The following is an 18,018-nucleotide window of genomic DNA, read 5'->3' as shown; positions in this document are numbered from 1 at the left end:
GTGTGTGTGTGGATAGATAGATAGATAGATAGATAGATAGATAGATAGATAGATAGATAGATAGATAGATAGATAGATAGATAGATAGATAGATAGATAGATAGATAGATAGATAGATAGATAGATAGATAGATAGATAGATAGGTTGTTTATAGATATTTAGGATTGGTCTCAATGTATGCTGTGCTCTAAACTGATTTTTGTAATGGTACATTTTTTCTGTGAAGTTAATGCATGTTTTTTTTGTATTGTATTCACATGGCACATTTTGCTGTGCAAGAAAGCATTTTTCATTATTTATATTTATTGAATAAATCTCTAAATCTCAATGCATGTTATATATTACATTGATTCCTGTATTGGCATATCTTCTTTTGTAGTTAGTGCAAAGCGCACATGATTTTCTCTTGAAGTTGCTTATGAAAAATATTATAAACTGAATTTCAGGCTTGTTTATTTTAATAGTCTCTGACACAATACATGCAGGACAAGAAACTTTACTCTGGCCCAGACTTCCCTCGATCGTCAGGAGTGTGTTTGATCTAAGATATTGTTGTGTTGTTTCATGACAGGTGCATGAAGGAATGGCCATACAAGAAATCAAGGTGCTTATGATACTGAGATCTCTTTCCAGTGTCCTCTGAAATCGAGTAGCAACTTAAAGCTTGAAGAGAGGAAAGGATACATCTCATAATCAAACTAGGAAAGCAGCACAAAAAGAGGACAATCAAGAATGAACACAACAGAAGAAAAGTAGTCTTTTGATAACTTCAGAAAGCATCAGCACGGACGATTACAATTTGTAAACGGCACATTACTGCAACAAATCAGTATTCTCTGGCAAAACCTGCTAGCATTGGCCAAGAGCGTTAACCCTGTAGATGGCTGAACTGTTTCTTTTAACAGCCAATGTCTGCCGACAAAAAGTTTAGCAGTGAATTGGCTAACTTTCATGGGTCATTTTGGAATAATTTTTAGTACATGGACAGCCAGTTTACCTGAGATTCAATGGATTCGACACTGACTTCTTCAAATTTTGTAGACTCTTTCAATGATGATGAAAACTTTACCTCACAGAATTCCTTCCTAGCAAAATAAATGCATTGGCAAGCTGAAGGACTCATTTTAACTAACCAGTCTGGGTGCTCAGGCCCTTAGCTCAGATGACTAGTTTGGAAATACCTGCTCTACTTAGTCCAAATTTTTTTAGTAAAACTCCTCAGGGCTGATTGGCATTCTCCATTTTTGGTGTATTTGTTGCAGTCACAAAGTTTAGGCACCAAAATAAAGATGGCTGCTGGAGTGGCAACATGGCTGCCCTTTGCCAGGGCGGCAGCGGTTGGTTGGCTTCCTCTGGCGAAGAAAATCATGCCAAAGCCGCCCCTGGACAAAAAGAGCCGCAATGATGAAATTCTTTTCGTCAACGTAAGCGGGCTTCGCTTCCAGACATGGAAAAACACACTGGACCGCTATCCCGACACCCTGCTAGGCAGCTCGGAAAAGGAATTTTTCTTCAACGAGGACACTCAGGAATATTTTTTTGATAGGGACCCGGAGATGTTCCGGCAAATTTTGAATTTCTATCGTACGGGCAAGTTGCACTACCCTCGGCAAGAGTGCATTCAGGCCTTTGACGAGGAGCTGGCATTTTATGGCATCGTGCCGGACATCATCGGAGACTGCTGCATGGAAGAGTACAGGGACCGAAAGAAGGAAAACCAGGAACGTTTGGCAGAGGACACGGAAGCGGAGATGGCGACAGATACGCCTTTACCACCGGACAGCACATCTCGAGAGCGTTTGTGGCGAGCTTTTGAAAACCCCCACACAAGCACCATGGCTCTCGTTTTCTACTATGTCACAGGTTTCTTCATTGCCGTCTCGGTCATTGCAAACGTAGTAGAGACTGTTCCCTGTCGGCCCATTAAAGGCAGCAAGCGAGACTTGCCTTGCGGCGAGAAGTACTCTTTAGCATTTTTCTGCATGGACACGGCATGCGTGCTCATCTTTACGTTTGAGTACCTAATGAGGCTTTTTGCCGCACCTAGTCGTTGCAAATTCATGCGTTCGGTCATGAGCGTAATTGACGTTGTCGCTATCATGCCCTACTATATCGGCTTGGTCATGCCCGAGAACGAGGACGTGAGCGGAGCCTTCGTAACCTTGAGGGTCTTCCGTGTCTTCCGAATCTTCAAGTTCTCACGTCACTCTCAAGGCTTACGGATCCTGGGTTATACTCTTAAGAGCTGTGCTTCCGAACTGGGGTTCCTCCTTTTCTCGCTCACTATGGCCATCATCATATTTGCCACTGTCATGTTCTACGCCGAGAAAGGCACCAAGGGAACGAACTTCACCAGCATTCCGGCCTCCTTCTGGTACACGATTGTCACCATGACAACACTTGGGTAAGTCCATTCCTTTTTTTACTGTATCTGCGGCTTGATGTTTAGAATGGGTTTTATGTACACAGACATTTTTTCTATGCCTGGCGAGCCTGCAATGAAATGGGAGGCAGTTCTGTGGAAGTATTTAAAGACCTAAGGAAGGAGCAGATGAGATCCATTAAGAACTTTCTGGAAATCCCATGTGATCCAAGCCACTTACAGCTTCATTCCTCATTTATGATGCTGACAGTGTTCTTATATTGCAGTGAAACTTTTGCTGCTAAGAATGAGTTTGAATAGGGGAAGAGGCTATTGTATTAATGGTCTGGCAATTACTTATGAGGCCTTTCTGCTTTCTATAATATTGAAGCCCATCGAACATTAGGGTTTCCAACTTTTTGTCCTACTTAAGCATTTTGGCGCTTCAGTACGAAACCCAATGCCCTCACTACAGAACGTTTCACCACCTACTGTAAATATGGGACTATAGGCATCCGATATAGGACATCTTCGTTTCAGCCAAAATAAGGGACGTCCCAGTTGACATTTGTCAACCTTTTGAACATTGGTTTGGTCATTATGTCAGCATGACTTTTTAGAATTATAAAGAGGGGCGGCTGTGGCTCAGTTGGTAGAGCGGATCGACCACTAATCGCAGGGTTGGTGGTTTGAATCCTGGCCCACACGTCTCCACATGCTGAAGTGTCCTTGAGCAAGACACTGAACCCCACGTTGCTCCCAATGGCAGGCTAGCGCCTTACATAGCAGCTCTGCCGCCATTGGTGTGTGAATGTGTGACTGGGTGAATGAGACGCAGTGTAAAGCGCTTTGAATACCATTAAGGCTTAAAAAGGTGCTATATAAGTGCAGACCATTTATTATTTACCATTTAAAGAGACAGCACTTTTTTTACTCTTGAAGTTTAAACTAATTCATAAATCACATATTAATTGTGCTATTTTACAAAAATAACAAAACTTTACAAACTGGTTAATAAACCTTTTTTGCTGAACCTTTTTGTGAATGCCTAATTGTACCAGCCATTTAGATATTTCTAACCCATTTTATTAGGTGTCTTTAACAACTATGTACTTGAGCATTTGATACAATGTACTTATTATGTACATATATGGTGTTGCTTTGTACTTACATTTAAAGCTCCTGCATTTAATTACATCTGTAATTGCATTGTTAACCATACCTCTAACCCTGCCCCAACCTAAACCCAAACCCTTGTCCTAAACCCTAACTCTGCCCATAAACCTACCCGTACTTCAACCTCAGAAGCAGCCAATGTGAATCTTGTGAGAATTTTGCAGAACAACATGTAGATACACAATAAGCACATTGTAATGCATGTATTTTAATGTTAGTACATAGTTGTTAAAGACATCTAATATAAAGTGGGGCAGATTTTTCTATGTCAAGTATATAAAATATTTTACTATATTTTTAAAATCTAACAAATGTCCATAGACTTCTCTAATAGGCATTCACACTGTCCCCAGCCTTGAAAATGGACTTGTATCTCCTTTTGTTCCACATTAGTCCATTCACATGGTTGTTTTTGGAACACAGTGTACAGTGTGCAGTGGCATTTCTTGTCAAATCATGCATGTGCTAGATAGGTTTTAAGGTTGAGATGCTGACACACATCTTGAATTAAGGTCCATAACGTATCTGTTGTTTTCAGAGTGACATCTGAGGCATAAACTAGAATTATACACCTTTTAGACCAATTATCCTAGTGATCCCTCTTTATTCTCTATAGTGAGTCATTTGCTCATAAACTCTGAGCTCTGAATTAATTATGCACTATTTCTGCAGTCTTAATGGAATAGTTCACCCAAGAATGCTATCCCAGATGTGTATAACTATGAAGTCATATGGATTATTTTTAATGCTGCTTTTATATACTTTTTGGAGCTTTAACATTTTGGTCGCCATTCACTTGCATTGTATGGACCTACAGAGCTGATATGTTCTTCTAAAAATCTTCATTTATGTTCTGTAGTGGAAAGATAGTCATATCTGGGATAGCATGAAGATAAGTAAATGATGAGAGAAAGGTGTCTGTGGGGGGGTTTCATATTGGGGGGGCCAGGCTTCTGTCAAATCTAGAAACGCCCCTGGCTCTGGGCTCATGCTGCTCTGTCCATTAAGCCATCACAACAGCCATACAGGTGCATTAGCCGATGTTGTGACTCCACCTGTCTATTTGATGCCATACTTCAGATGACCACTGTACAAATGCATACCTACATGTTTAATGGGGAACTTGTAAATTCCAAGTCTAAATAAATAGTGTTTATGCAACGAGGAACTTGACAATAGATTTGATTTATATGACTGATAAACGACCCCTATTTGTGACCTAATGCCACTCTCTTAACTAATTTGCTCTCAGCGCCCCCTGGCATCCTTTGAATGCCCCAGTTGAGATCCCCCTCTTTAAGACATGTCTTCCAACTTTCTAAACCAGACTAGTCAGTGCCTATGTTTCTCTAATTCACTGATATAGTATAATCCCTGAGAATACTGAATGAAGAATGGAACGTTTTGACACTATGCTTGGAAGGAGAGGATGAGAAGGATAGATGAAGCTTAGTCATATTTTAGTGTATTTGTTCTTTATCCTGAAACCTTTGGCTGTTTTGCTAAATATCTGAATGTCATCCTATTTATGTTGTTGTTGGGTAGAAAACACCCACACTGACGTTTGTGCTGCAATGAGAATAATTCTGATTTCACAGAGTATTGTGATGCAGATTACAGCAGAGGAGAAACAGGCTGTGATTGTACAGTAATGTCATACTACCATAATACTCATGCTATTTTTGCAGTATGCGGCATGTTTAATGTGCACGGTATGCTAATTTTCAAAATTTAAATTTTTGGTCGAACTACCCATTTAAGACATTTTTACACACAATTGAATAAAAATTCTATGTTTTTTTATTATTAGTTATTTAATTTATTTGGCAACTGGTATCTTTGAGTACATGGATTTAAAGTGCTTAAGGTCTCATTCTTTCGCAAAATCCCCGAATTCATAAAAATAAAATCCAAGCAATGGTGTGTGCATTTGGTGCAACATCATTAATGTTGATCTTTGGAAGTTTAGGAATGGAGTTGGCCTTTAGACATTTGCGGAATGGTTTTGATTTCAGATTCACATTAGCGTTAATGACTGCAATCTATTTCTTAACTGGAATCTTAGTCTTGCCCATGCATTATGTAAATGGAAAGAATAGCAAAGTATTAGTCATAATATTTCACCTTATTGTGCAAATGTCAGGCGCTGAGTATTAATACTCTTGTATTCTAAAGCAATACATCATCATGCTTACATGATAGTCATGCCGAACGCACACTCAAACACACGGTACTGTATATATGACCTGCCATCTGGTTTACAATCATTTTTTTATGTATCAATATGCACATATAAGACATTAAAACAAATCAAAAAGTGCTTTCTACAGGGATGCTGATCAAGGGAAGATGGAGATTATAGATTCTAAGTAGAAGAACTGCTGTCTAGAAGTCATATTTATTTTTTAATACAATAAAGACCAGGATTATTTGTCATAATTTTCCCTCCAGTGAATATAGGTTTATATTCAAAAGTCAGTTTCTGTCTAGGCACATACCTGCTTTAATAGCTACAAAAAAGCTATTAAACATTTTGACTGTTATTGCCTGGAAAAAAAAAAGGCACAGTTCATTGTATACATGTTGACCTTTTGTGTTGAACCAGCAGCGAAGCATGTTCTCACACTATATGTGGTAAGTTGTCGATGAATGTTTTAATTGAATAAATGAATATATTTGTGTGTGTGTTTGTGTTCCTAAAGACACAGCTCACAGATCATCACATACATTAATGTTTTAACCCAGAGTTGACTGGCCGCTTACACTTTTGATGGTAGCCAGATAAACGTTCTCCCTTAGTCTTACTGTGTAAAAAAGGAATGTGTCAAGTAATGCGTGCAGATCAAAAGAAGAAGCAAAGAGTCTTTTATTCAGCCTGTGGCAGCAGCCGAGTGGAATTCACATTAATAGACTTAATATCCAACTTTTTGCCTTCCCTCCTTTGACCTTGACAGGGCAGCATTTCGAGCAGATGCTGAATTAAGATGTCTGCTTCTTTCCATTTGGATACTGTGTTAAATGCTTAATGTGCTCCCCAAGTTATTATTTAATATGATACAGGAGTAAGCAGGATACTGTGGCCCAATTTAAGAAATTACAGAAGCTGCATTCTAACGATGAGAACTTGGCAGGAGTACTTAAAGTTGCACTCAGTGTTTTGTTTCTTGTTAAAAAGTTTAAGCCCTAAAGTAATGAATAGTACTTTTGAAAAATGGATTTAAATCCATGTACAGATGAAGACTCCAGGCATATCAGTATTATCAAGTTGTTTTATTTTACAGGTTGAGATCACATGACCAGTGAAACACTACTTTGTAACTCATGGCTGACCGCCAATAGCATATTTCTACAATGGCATCAGTAACTAAAATCATGGTAATAGCATGATATTCTTGTAAGCAACTTTGAGTATCATATAAATACCATGCAATTACATTTTAACATTTACTGTATATTTGAACCATTTTTTGGAGTTGCTGCTCAGAATGCATAGTATAGATCCAAATATGTACATTTGTTTAATAGCCTTGAATTTAAATATTGTGTGAAGGAGAACTTTGGGCAAGATTTTTTGGGAACAGGCTTTTTGTGAAAAAATAAATAAATATAATAAATAAAATGTGGCCTTTCATCTGATAAATCAAATACATTATTAATAAATGACTATAAATAAAACCTGGACATTTTAATTTGGTTCCATCATTAGCAATGCTTCATGAGATTGTAGCTCATTCCCTAATTAAGGACGGTAAGTATACAGACTTGTATCTTTGTCTTTTTGAACAGTTTTCAAATACTTTTTGCTTCAAATCAAAGTTTACAAATGCAGTGACTTTATCGTTTAATGTTGCTTGTCCATGTACAGTAAAGTCGATTGTTGGCGCTCCTACTGCTGTCAATATAGCGTTATGTTGGACTCCATGTCTGGCCATATCTTTTATATATATAATCTATAATTATATATATATAAATAAGATTATATATCATCTACATTTATATATAAGATTTATAAAGCCAAAATTAAACAAACAAATGGCCTTTAATATATATAAAAAATTGCTTTGTCATTGAATCAAAGAGGGGTGGCTGTCCCCCTTCACCTTGAAGATGTTTGTGGCCACTATGGTGGTGCACCACGAAGCAGTTGACGGTAATCCTCTCTGGAAGCACGACCTGATCATCAGGTTCCTTAGAGGCGCGAGGAGGTTGAATCCTCCCAGACCGCACCTCATTCCCTCTTGAGATCTCTCCGTGGTCCTGGCGGGACCTGCGGGGAGCCCTGTTTGAGCCCCTGGAGTTAGTTGAGCTAAAGGCGGTTTCTTTGAAGACTGCTCTCCTGATTGCGCTCACGTCCATCAAGAGGGTAGGAGACCTGCAGACGTTCTCTATCAGCGACACGTGCCTGGAGTTTGGTCCGGAATATTCTCACATGGTCCTGAGTCCCCTACCGGGCTATGTGCCCAAGGTTCCCACGACCCCATTTTAGGATCAGGTGGTGGACCTGAAAATGCTGTCCCAGGAGGAGGCAGACCCAGCCTTGGCGTTGATGTGTTCAGTGCGTGCCTTACGCATCTATTTGGATCACACGCAGTGCTTTAGATGCTCCGAGCAGCTCTTTGTCTGGTTCGGAGGACAGCAGAAAGGGAGCACTGTCTCCAAACAGAGGATCTCCCACTGGGTCATTGATGGGATCACTTTAGTATATCACGTCCAAGGTGTGCTTCCCCCTTTGGGCTACGAGCACACTCTACCAGGAGTGTGGTGGCCTCCTGGGACCGTACGATGCTCGTGGGGGCATTGGAGGAGGTTACGTGATGGCCAGTGCGCTGACTACAAGGAATGCATTGGTTTGCCCGTCTCCCACTGTCAGACCACATAACACAGTTCATCTAGTTGTGGCGTTCGTATAGGGACCCCTAGTGTCACTACATCGACACAACGTGGAGTGAGTGACAGATAGGTAATGTCCTGGTTACTTTCGTAACCTCCATTCCCTGATGGAGGGAACGAGACATTGTGTCCCTCCTGCCACAAAGCTGAACTGTCCGCTGAAATGGCCGGGACCCTGTCTCGGCTCCTCTGCACAAAACCTGAATGAGTGGTTGCGAGCCCTCTTACACCCGTATGTCCGGGGGAGTGGCATGCAAATTCCACTCTCCAATTCCCATTGGCATTTTCTCAAAGATCAGATGTGTTTGGGGCTCCAATGGGCTATCCCTATTGTCACTACATCGACACAACGTCGGGCGGCTTGTTTTGAAATCTATTGCTCTTTGTGTGTGCAATCAAAATGGAAAAGTCTTTTTTGCAAATTTGTTGATTAATAGGTATGGAAACACTGGAAATGTTAATGTATTATCATCGCAGCTCTATGCTGTATCATGGTACTGCCAGAGTACCTTGGTTCTTGTTTGTCTGTTATAGTCTCAGCTCAATAACAGATCTGCTGTTCAGTATGATTTCAGTTTGAGACTAAGTTTAATCTTTTCCTTTACAAGAGGACAAAACTTGTTGTCCCACAGCGTTATTGTTCCTCTCTAGAGTCCACACCCACTATCTGCAGTTGGCTTAGATAAGCATCTAGTGGGAAAAGCATCGTCCTTGAACAATTCAAGACCCAGGGGACCTCACAGCAGCCACACTAAGCACTAATGTCTGTGACAGAAACCACTCAACTTATCACTTCATTGATGCTGTCAGGCTCCTTGATGGGATTGAGGCTGTTATTTTATCATTTATTTTTCCCTCCTCAGACTGATGACATGTCAGAATTATGTATTAGTGATGTAATAGTTCCTGGTCTCAGTTCACATCACATAATTCATCTTGTGTTTTGTTTTTTTGATCTGTAAAGGTCTGCCGTGATTGGCTGGAGCAATTCACAGTGGTATAAGAGAACAGAGATTTGAATTCAGGTGTGGACTTGGTGCAGTTCGGGAAAAATATTCAGAATTCCTCTTCGAAATTATTATCTTAATAAGTATTGTTATATTATATTTATATTACATTATAAACATCTGAACACCTTAAACCCATTGAACACCTTAACTAAAGGTTGAAACTAATATGCATTTACTTTTGCAAGAAAATTACATAAGATATGTTATTTTCACTGTTGTTTATAGGGAACAGTGAAAATAAATATCGAGGATAGTTTTATATTTAAACAAGAAAATATATATATTTTTTTCATAAATCTAATTTTATTTTTCTTACCCCATTGGCACAAAATTTTGTTAGATTTCTCTGAAAACAAGATGTGAAATTTGCTTCTCATGTACATGTATCATGTTTTAAGGATGTTGAGATGTATTCACTGGAAAACAAGACAAAAATACTAACAGTTTTTTTTAAAGCTGTCAATTAACTCATGGGATTAATAAAAAAATATTAACGCGTTCATCTCGATAAATGTGTTAATCGAGATGAACGCGTTAATATTTTTTTTATTAATCCCATTTGTATAATTTAAAAGCTTAAACGCTGGTTGAAGGGCGGAACTTTTACGATTTGTCCGCCCGGAGTCATTACATTGACGGAGACGCCACAAACACACACACAACAGTGATTCCGTTTCAGTGAAAAAATTATGGAGAATGGTTTTATTAATGCTTTTTGCTGTATAAAATAAGCACAAATGGGACTTTTGAGTATTTTTCAACTTATGTAAAGCACAATTTAATTACCACAAATGCACTTCAAGTCTTAACTATAACAAAAATATAGAATGAGACGTTTTTGTCTGCAAGCACTTTTCATGACCGTGGCTTCACGATTGCAAAGTGGGTAGCCACAGTCTGCTGACTAATTAATATTGTGGAGGATGAGAGTTCTTAAGATTTCATGCCCATTTGCAATGAATGTGCAACCAATGGGGGGGACTCGTTCTTTTAATTGTTTTGTTAATAAATGCATTTTGAATGGAAGAGAAGTATATATAGAGTCAAATATCAGCACTTTCAAAATTGGCGATTAATTGCGATTAACTATGGGAAATTATACAATTAATCACGATTAAAAATTATCGACTGACAGCACTAGTTTTTTTGCATTGTTTTCAGTAAGTTTAGAAGAAAGAGAGATTTGTTTACATTCAGTCATAACATAGGGGTCAGAGGACACTTTCTCTTGTGCGATTAAATAATTTATGGACTACCTTGAGGCTTGACAGCCTCAGTTCCCATTCACTTTTGTATGGAGAACCCCCCCAAAAAAAATTTGTTAGTATTTTTGTATATTTATGTATTGATTATTCCACCAGACATCTCCTTTTGTGTTCCACAGAAGAAAAAAGACATACAAGTATTAGATTTGGAAAATTATGACAGAACTTTAATTTTTGGGTAAACTGTTTCTTTAATTTCATCACTTCTCCTAAGAAAAGTCTGTTGACCTTTTCGGTTTGACAGTTTGCACATTGTGTGTATTATAATTTAATGTGTTGTCACATATTCACATATTGATGTATGTTTAAGCGATATACTCTGCCATTAAATTATACCAGATGAATCTCCTCCTTGCAGATGAATTGTAAGTCATTTGAGGTTGCGTGAAGCCAATATTATCATCTGTCTGTGATCTTCCCTTCTGTAATTACTGTATGGTGTGGCTGCCTGGTGTCTGAAGCTGCTTGACTCTAAGAGATCGCTCTTAAAAGCACAAGCTGTTACTTAAAGCTTCAGCCAGACACCAATTTCAGCACACTTCCTGATAGTGCTGAAGAAGAGATCAAGGTTAGATGTTGTAAGCATTTAATGGCAGATTGTGTGTGTGTGTGTGTGTGTGGTTTCTGTATAACTGTGTAAAAAAAATTCATAGTTTTAGGCTATTTTGCCACTTTAGCTTATAGATACAGTTGACAAGGAGCTCCTGTCCACATTAATACCTGGGTTCAAAATATGACACATTATAGAAGTAAAAATGGGTTGCAAACACTGTTTCATTTTAACTTTACTGGAACCTGGACTCTTAAAGTAACATTACTATACCTTCATTTTTTGAAGAAAAAAAACATGTCATTGCCTCACTGTACGTATCAGGGCACTTTCCTGGTGAAATGAACACTAGAGGTGCTACAACAAAAATTATTGTATTTGATTCACTTTCACACAAGTCACAGTAAAACGGCTGATTATCAGTTCATAAATAGTTACTTTCCGCCCTGTGGGGGTGCCACAACACGTTATTGGAATGCACAGGGTGCATTTTGTTTGACACAGATTGCACACGTGCTACAATTGGCTCTGTAGATTGGCGCCCCCAAAGCGCTCACACCCTAGGCGCTCGGCTATGTCGCCTAATGGGTTGACCGGCCCTGACACTATCGTTTAGGTAAAGGGGTAAGTTTTGTTGATTTAAAACTCAATAGAGCATTAACTCTTAAAACCTCATCTGTTTGGGCAAACATTTAACTCACTTTTAGCACCACATAGTGGACATTTTGAACCACGTAATATCATTTACATTTATGCATTTGGCAGATGCTTTTATCCAAAGTGACTTACAGAGCCCTTATTACAGGGACAATCCCCCTGGAGCAACCTGGAGTTAAGTGCCTTGCTCAAGGACACAATGGTGGTGGCTGTGGGGTTCAAACCAGTGTCCTTCTGATTACCAGATTACCACCACTCCTGCATTTCTATCGGACATGCAGGCTTGAGTGAAGTTTAAGATGCCATTTATTTGATAAATGTAAAACAGAAAGTAATGTCTCTCTCTTTGGCGTAGGCCCCATCCGGCGGTCCGAGGGAGTTGTACCCGGAACCGTCATGTCCTGCCGGAGATAGGAGGCAGGGGCGAGGAGCCTACCCCCGTGCGGGACAGGGCTCAACTGGTGGAGGTGGGGTGGTGGAGGTTGCAGTGTTAGCACACCGAAGCAGCAATGTGATAGATTGTGAGCGGACTTATAAAGCAATGGCTTACATGCAATTGGCTAGGAATTACCCAGCTAATGATGTGATGATGTACAGCTGCTAGTCTTCCCACTAGAACTACGCTGCACATCCATTTAGTAACAATGCTGCCTCAGTCATGTAATTTTCAAGAAATCAGGCTGTTTTAATGACTTACTGAGAAAAAAAGGAGGCAACCATCAATAGCAGTGAAAGCTTTAGTTGTGTTCTTGTAAGCTGTTTGTCTGTGAGTCATAGAGGACTCAAATGGAGCTGAATCACGCCCTGTAGTCCCACCGGCTCCCTGGGGTTGGACTTTAAAAGGCGATTCATAATCTTACGAGGAAAAGAGATCACAACTGGATTTGCCACAGATAAAGGGATTTGTTGAGGTCTAAAGTTTAGTCACTCAGTGCCGTATGATGGATTAGAATAAAAACTGGGGGCAGTGGTGGCTCAGTGGTTGAGGCTCAGGGTTACTGACCAGAAGGTTGGGGGTTCAAGCCCCAGCACCACCAAGATGCCACTGTTGGGCCCTTGAGCAAGGCACTTAACTCCAGGTTGCTCCGGGGGGATTGTCCCTGTAATAAGTGCACTGTAAGTTGCTTTGGATAAAAGCGTCTGCCAAATGCATAAAATGTAATGTAAAAATGTAAAACTCGGCTGTATCCCACGATAGTTATTTAACTTTTCATTCAGGTGTTAAAAGGTAAAGTGTGCCATTTTTGCAGATTTGAGGCACCAAATGGTAATTTCTGGGACAGAAAATTAGATGTCAAAAGGTCATGCAAATTTCAGGAGTGATGACACAAATGCAAATATCCTAGGTCAATGATCAGTATGAGGGAGATATTTTAAATCTGCCTGACAGCGATAATAATCACGAGCCCCCGGACAGAGCCTTGGGGCACTCCCATTAAAACGTGCATTGTGTCACAGTACAGTAATTCATTGAAACCTCAAAGGGAGATACTTTAGGGCCAGTGGCGGCCAATCATTTTTATCAAGGACAAAGGATGATGGAGAACTTTTTGAATGGTAATGGAGTCATAGATTTATAGCTGAATGTAACACTCTGAAGGTCAGCTCAGGGGTAAGAGATCCAACACTGAACGCACAAGGTTATAAGTCCCTTGAAGGCAAGTCAGTTCACTCAGTAGCCAGCTTGATAACACCCCTGGGCAGTTATTTTTTAATGTACACTGTGATTTTGTTGTAAGTAAATAAAGCAGAAAAGATTTAGTACTTTCTACATTTAATAAGTAAATCCAAGTGTGAACATAAAATTATTAAGTTTATATTAAATTATGCATTTGTGCTCAATTCAAACATTTAAAATTGAAAGCCCTAGCTGATAAGTAAATAGTATTTTAGTATTTTTTTGTTATATTTAAATTGATCTTAATGTAGAAAAGCATATTTATTTTGTAGATTTTAATACATTTTACCTTTAAAAAGTAAATTCTACTTTACGATGATGATTATCCCTACATGCAAGTTGACTTAACCAGTTCATGAGATTTATTTTCACTGCGGTTAATGTTGATTTTATGTCAAGTTTAGTAAATTGATGTTTTATGACATCTGAAGTAAATTTTGTACTCAAAATTACTCCTTCATGCTAAAAAATATCCTTTGATTGTTACTGATATTGTGTGTCTATGTGTGTGCGGATATGCCTCTTGCACCTTGCAACTACAGTGCAAGGTCATGTTGTCCCACAGAAAACACAACATGCATTCAGCCCTCCACATCAGTAAAAACATGCTTTAAAGGAAAGGTATTTTAAGTACCAACACATCACATTTGCAAGTTAAACTGAAATGTTTAAAGTTAGATTTACTCACTTTATCAAACATTATGTCATGATGTTAAGTAGATTTAATTTAATTTTATGGCATTTAAATTTACGTAGAAAAACTGTGTTCAAAAATCTACAGTAGTCATTCTTCAGTGTTGGTAATAGGCAGCTCCTATCTACTTGAATAAGGAAGGACCGAAGTCTCCAAAACCTTTTGTCAAGATTACGTTTCAGTAATATATTTCAAATCAGCAATAAAATCTGACAGCAATGGTATTGTTATGAACGAGCAGCGAAGGCAGACGAGGAGATGCAGATCCAGTTGCAGTTCAACTTTATTACATAAACAAACAGGCAAAACACAAAGGAAAACCCTCAATGGGGAAATAAACATTACATAGAAAACACGGGCAGGGAACACACACCAGGCTAACAACATTCAACGAACGACAAGGGGTGAACAAAAAGCAGGGCTTAAATACACAGTGAGTGATAATTGAATGAGATACAGGTGAAAACAATGAACAAAATGGCAGTGAAGATGGCAGGTGGATTCTGGGAAGTGTAGTTCTAAACAATGACAAGTGAACACGAAGGCTAACCAAAAGACAAAAGTGAAAACTAAGGAATGCAAAGGTGGCAGACAAAGGGCAACAGTGAAACAAGACAAGGAATTCCTAACATAGCCCCCCCTCAAGGATCGGATTCCAGACGATCAACATAAAACAAAAAATGGTCCATTGACTGGGGTTGGAGCTTGTGGTGGGCAGACAGACCAAGGGGGCAACGACGGGCAGACAGGCAGTCCAGGGGGCAACGAAGGGTAGACAGGAAGTCCAAGGGGGCACAAAGGGCAGGCAGGAAGTCCAAGGGGGCACAAAGGGCAGGCAGGAAGTCCAAGGGGGCACAGATGGCAGGCAGGAAGTCCAAGGGGGCACAGATGGCAAGGACAGGTTCAGGTGGTCTGGGAGCTGGCCACCGGGCAAGGACCGGGTCAGGAGGCCTGGGGGGAGGCCACAGAACAGGAACAGGGTCAGGAGGCCTGGGAGGAGGCCACAGGACGGGGACTGGGTCAGGAGGCCTGGGAAGAGGCCACAGGACAGGGACAGGGTCAGGAGGCCTGGGAGGAGGCCACAGGACAGGGACTGGGTCAGGAGGCCTGGGAAGAGGCCACAGGACAGGGACTGGGTCAGGAGGCCTGGGAAGAGGCCACAGGACAGGGACTGGGTCAGGAGGCCTGGGAAGAGGCCACAGGACAGGGACCGGGTCAGGAGGCCTGGGAGGAGGCCACAGGTCAGGGACTGGGTCAGGACCCCTGGGAGGAGGCCCTAAAGGTGGTGACCTGGAAGGCTCTGGAGGCGGAGCCGCAGGAGGCTCGGAAGGCTTTGAGGGCGGAGCCGTAGGAGGCTCAGGAGGCGGAGCCGAGGGAGGCTCAGCTGAGGAAGGCTCTGGAGGGTCAGAGGCCTCAGGGGGCGGAGCCGTGGGGGGCTCAGGAGGCAGAGCCGAGGGAGGAGGAACCATGGAAAGCTCGGGAGGCTCAGGGGGCGGAGCCGCAGGAGGCTCCGGGAGGCTGGAGCCAGTAGGGAGGCTCGGGAGGCTCAGCTGAGGGAGGCTCTGGAGGCGGAGCTGAGGGAGGCTCTGGAGGCTCAGAGGCCTCAGCCGTGGGAGGCTCAGGAGGCAGAGCCGAGGGAGGAGGAACCATGGAAAGCTCAGGAGGCTCAGGGGGCAGAGCCGTGGGAGGCTCAGGGGGCAGAGCAGAGGGAGGCTCGAGAGGCGGAGCCCTGGGAATCTCGAGTGGAGGAGCCCTGGCAGACTCGAGAGACTTGAGAGATGGAGCCCTGGGAGGCGGAGCCCTAGGAGGCTTGGGAGGAGGAGCCCTGGGTGGCTCGGGAGACTTGAGAGGCGGAACCCTGGAAGGCTCGAGAGGCTTGAGAGGCGGAGCCCTGGGAGGCTCAAGAGACTTGAGGGGTGGAGCCCTGGGAGGCTCAAGAGGAGCCCTAGAAGACTCGAGAGGCGGAGCCCTGGGAGGCTCGAGAGGCTTGAGAGGCGGAGCCCTGGGAGGCTTGAGAGGCGGAGCCCTGGAAAGCTCGGGAGGCGGAGCCCTGGAAAGCTCAGGAGGCGGAGCCCTGGAAAGCTCGGGAGGCGGAGCTCTGGAAAGCTCAGAAAGCTCAGGAGGCGGAGCTCTGGAAAGCTCGGGAGGCTCGGAAGGCGGAGCTCTGGAAAGCTCGGGAGGCGGAGCTCTGGAAAGCTCGGGAGGCGGAGCTCTGGAAAGCTCATGAAGCTCGGAAGGCGGAGCTCTGGAAAGCTCGGGAGGCGGAGCTCTGGAAAGCTCGGGAGGCGGAGCTCTGGAAAGCTCGGGAGGCTCGGAAGGCGGAGCTCTGGAAAGCTCGGGAGGCTCGGAAGGCGGAGCTCTAGGAAGCTTGGGAGGCGGAGCTCTGTAAAGCTCGGGAGGCGGAGCTCTGGAAAGCTCGGGAGGCGGAGCTCTGGAAAGCTCGGGAAGCTCGGAAGGCGGAGCTCTGGAAAGCTCGGGAAGCTCGGAAGGCGGAGCTCTGGAAAGCTCGGGAGGCGGAGCTCTGGAAAGCTCGGAGGCGGAGCTCTGGAAAGCTCGGAGGCTCGAGGGGCGAGGCTCTAGGACGGGCATGACCATTGGCGCTGGCTTTTGGTCAGTCCTGGCTATTGCCGCTGGCCCGAACGGTTGAGGCTACAGGCGCTGGCTCAGGGACGGTCGAGGCTACAGGCGCTGGCTCAGGGACGGTCGAGGCGACAGGCGCTGGCTCAGGGACGGTCGAGGCGACAGGCGCTGGCTCAGGGACGGTCGAGGCTACAGGCGCTGGCTCAGGGACGGTCGGCGACAGGCTGGCTCACTGACCTCTGAGGCGACAGGCGCTGGCTCACTGACCTCTGAGGCGACAGGCGCTGGCTCACTGACCTCTGAGGCGACAGGCGCTGGCTCACTGACCTCTGAGGCGACAGGCGCTGGCTCACTGACCTCTGAGGCGACAGGCGCTGGCTCACTGACTGTGGTATGCGCTGGCTTGGGTTCGCTGACCGTGGCTGACGAAGGCTCTGGCTCGCAGACCGGGGCAAGCGAGGGCTCTGGCTCGCTGACCGTAGCTGACGAGGGCTCTGGCTCGCAGGCCGTGGCAGGCGTGGGCTCTGGCTCGCTGGCCGTGGCAGGCGTGGGCTCTGGCTCGCTGGCCGTGGCAGGCGTGGGCTCTGGCTCGCTGGCCGTGGCAGGCGGAGACTGGGGAGCAGAAGCCTTTCCTCTTCTCCTCCTCCGCCGGGCAGACGAAGTGGACCGTGCAGGCTCACTGACCAAGGCAGGCGTGAAGGTACGAACCACGGGCGAGTGGAGGGTTATTACTGTGGGAGGAGTGGCAGAGTTCTCCTCGATGGCGCCCACATTTAAAGGCGAACCGCAGGCCAGCAGAGTCTCCTCCACCGAACGCGTGGAGCGCCCAGCCGCTGCGTTGCCTGTGGCAACCGCTCCTTAAGCGCGGGTGCAGATTGCGCCTGAAGAAGACCACCAGAGAGGAGTCCGGGAAATCCGAGATACCCGCCAGCTTAAGGAAGTCGCGGATGTGGTCCTCTATAGGGCGGTCCTCTTGCTTCAAGCAAAGCAGGTGGAAGTTTGCTCGTTGATCCATAGTGTGGTCGTTCGTTCTGTTATGAACGAGCAGCAAAGGCAGACGAGGAGATGCAGATCCAGTTGCAGTTCAACTTTATTACATAAACAAACAGGCAAAACACAAAGGAAAACCCTCAATGGGGAAATAAACATTACATA

General features: G+C 43.5%; 1 protein-coding gene across 2 annotated transcripts in view; it reads left to right on the top strand.

The window, feature by feature from the left end:
- Positions 1–1,229: 1,229 nt before the first annotated feature.
- The window catches only part of LOC127620584 (potassium voltage-gated channel subfamily D member 1-like), an 85,378-nt gene continuing 68,589 nt past the window's right edge, over positions 1,230–18,018 (top strand). For both annotated transcript variants that reach the window (XM_052093748.1, XM_052093749.1), the window contains exon 1: positions 1,230–2,405. In XM_052093748.1, coding sequence (XP_051949708.1) covers positions 1,291–2,405 — 1,115 coding nt within the window. In that variant the 5' untranslated portion in view covers positions 1,230–1,290. The remainder of the gene's footprint in view (positions 2,406–18,018) is intronic.

Source organism: Xyrauchen texanus, chromosome 27, assembly GCF_025860055.1.
Source record: "Xyrauchen texanus isolate HMW12.3.18 chromosome 27, RBS_HiC_50CHRs, whole genome shotgun sequence".
Classification (NCBI taxonomy): domain Eukaryota; kingdom Metazoa; phylum Chordata; class Actinopteri; order Cypriniformes; family Catostomidae; genus Xyrauchen; species Xyrauchen texanus.
The sequence above is the reverse complement of the archived record's forward strand: the minus strand, read 5'-3'. Positions and strand labels throughout refer to the sequence as shown.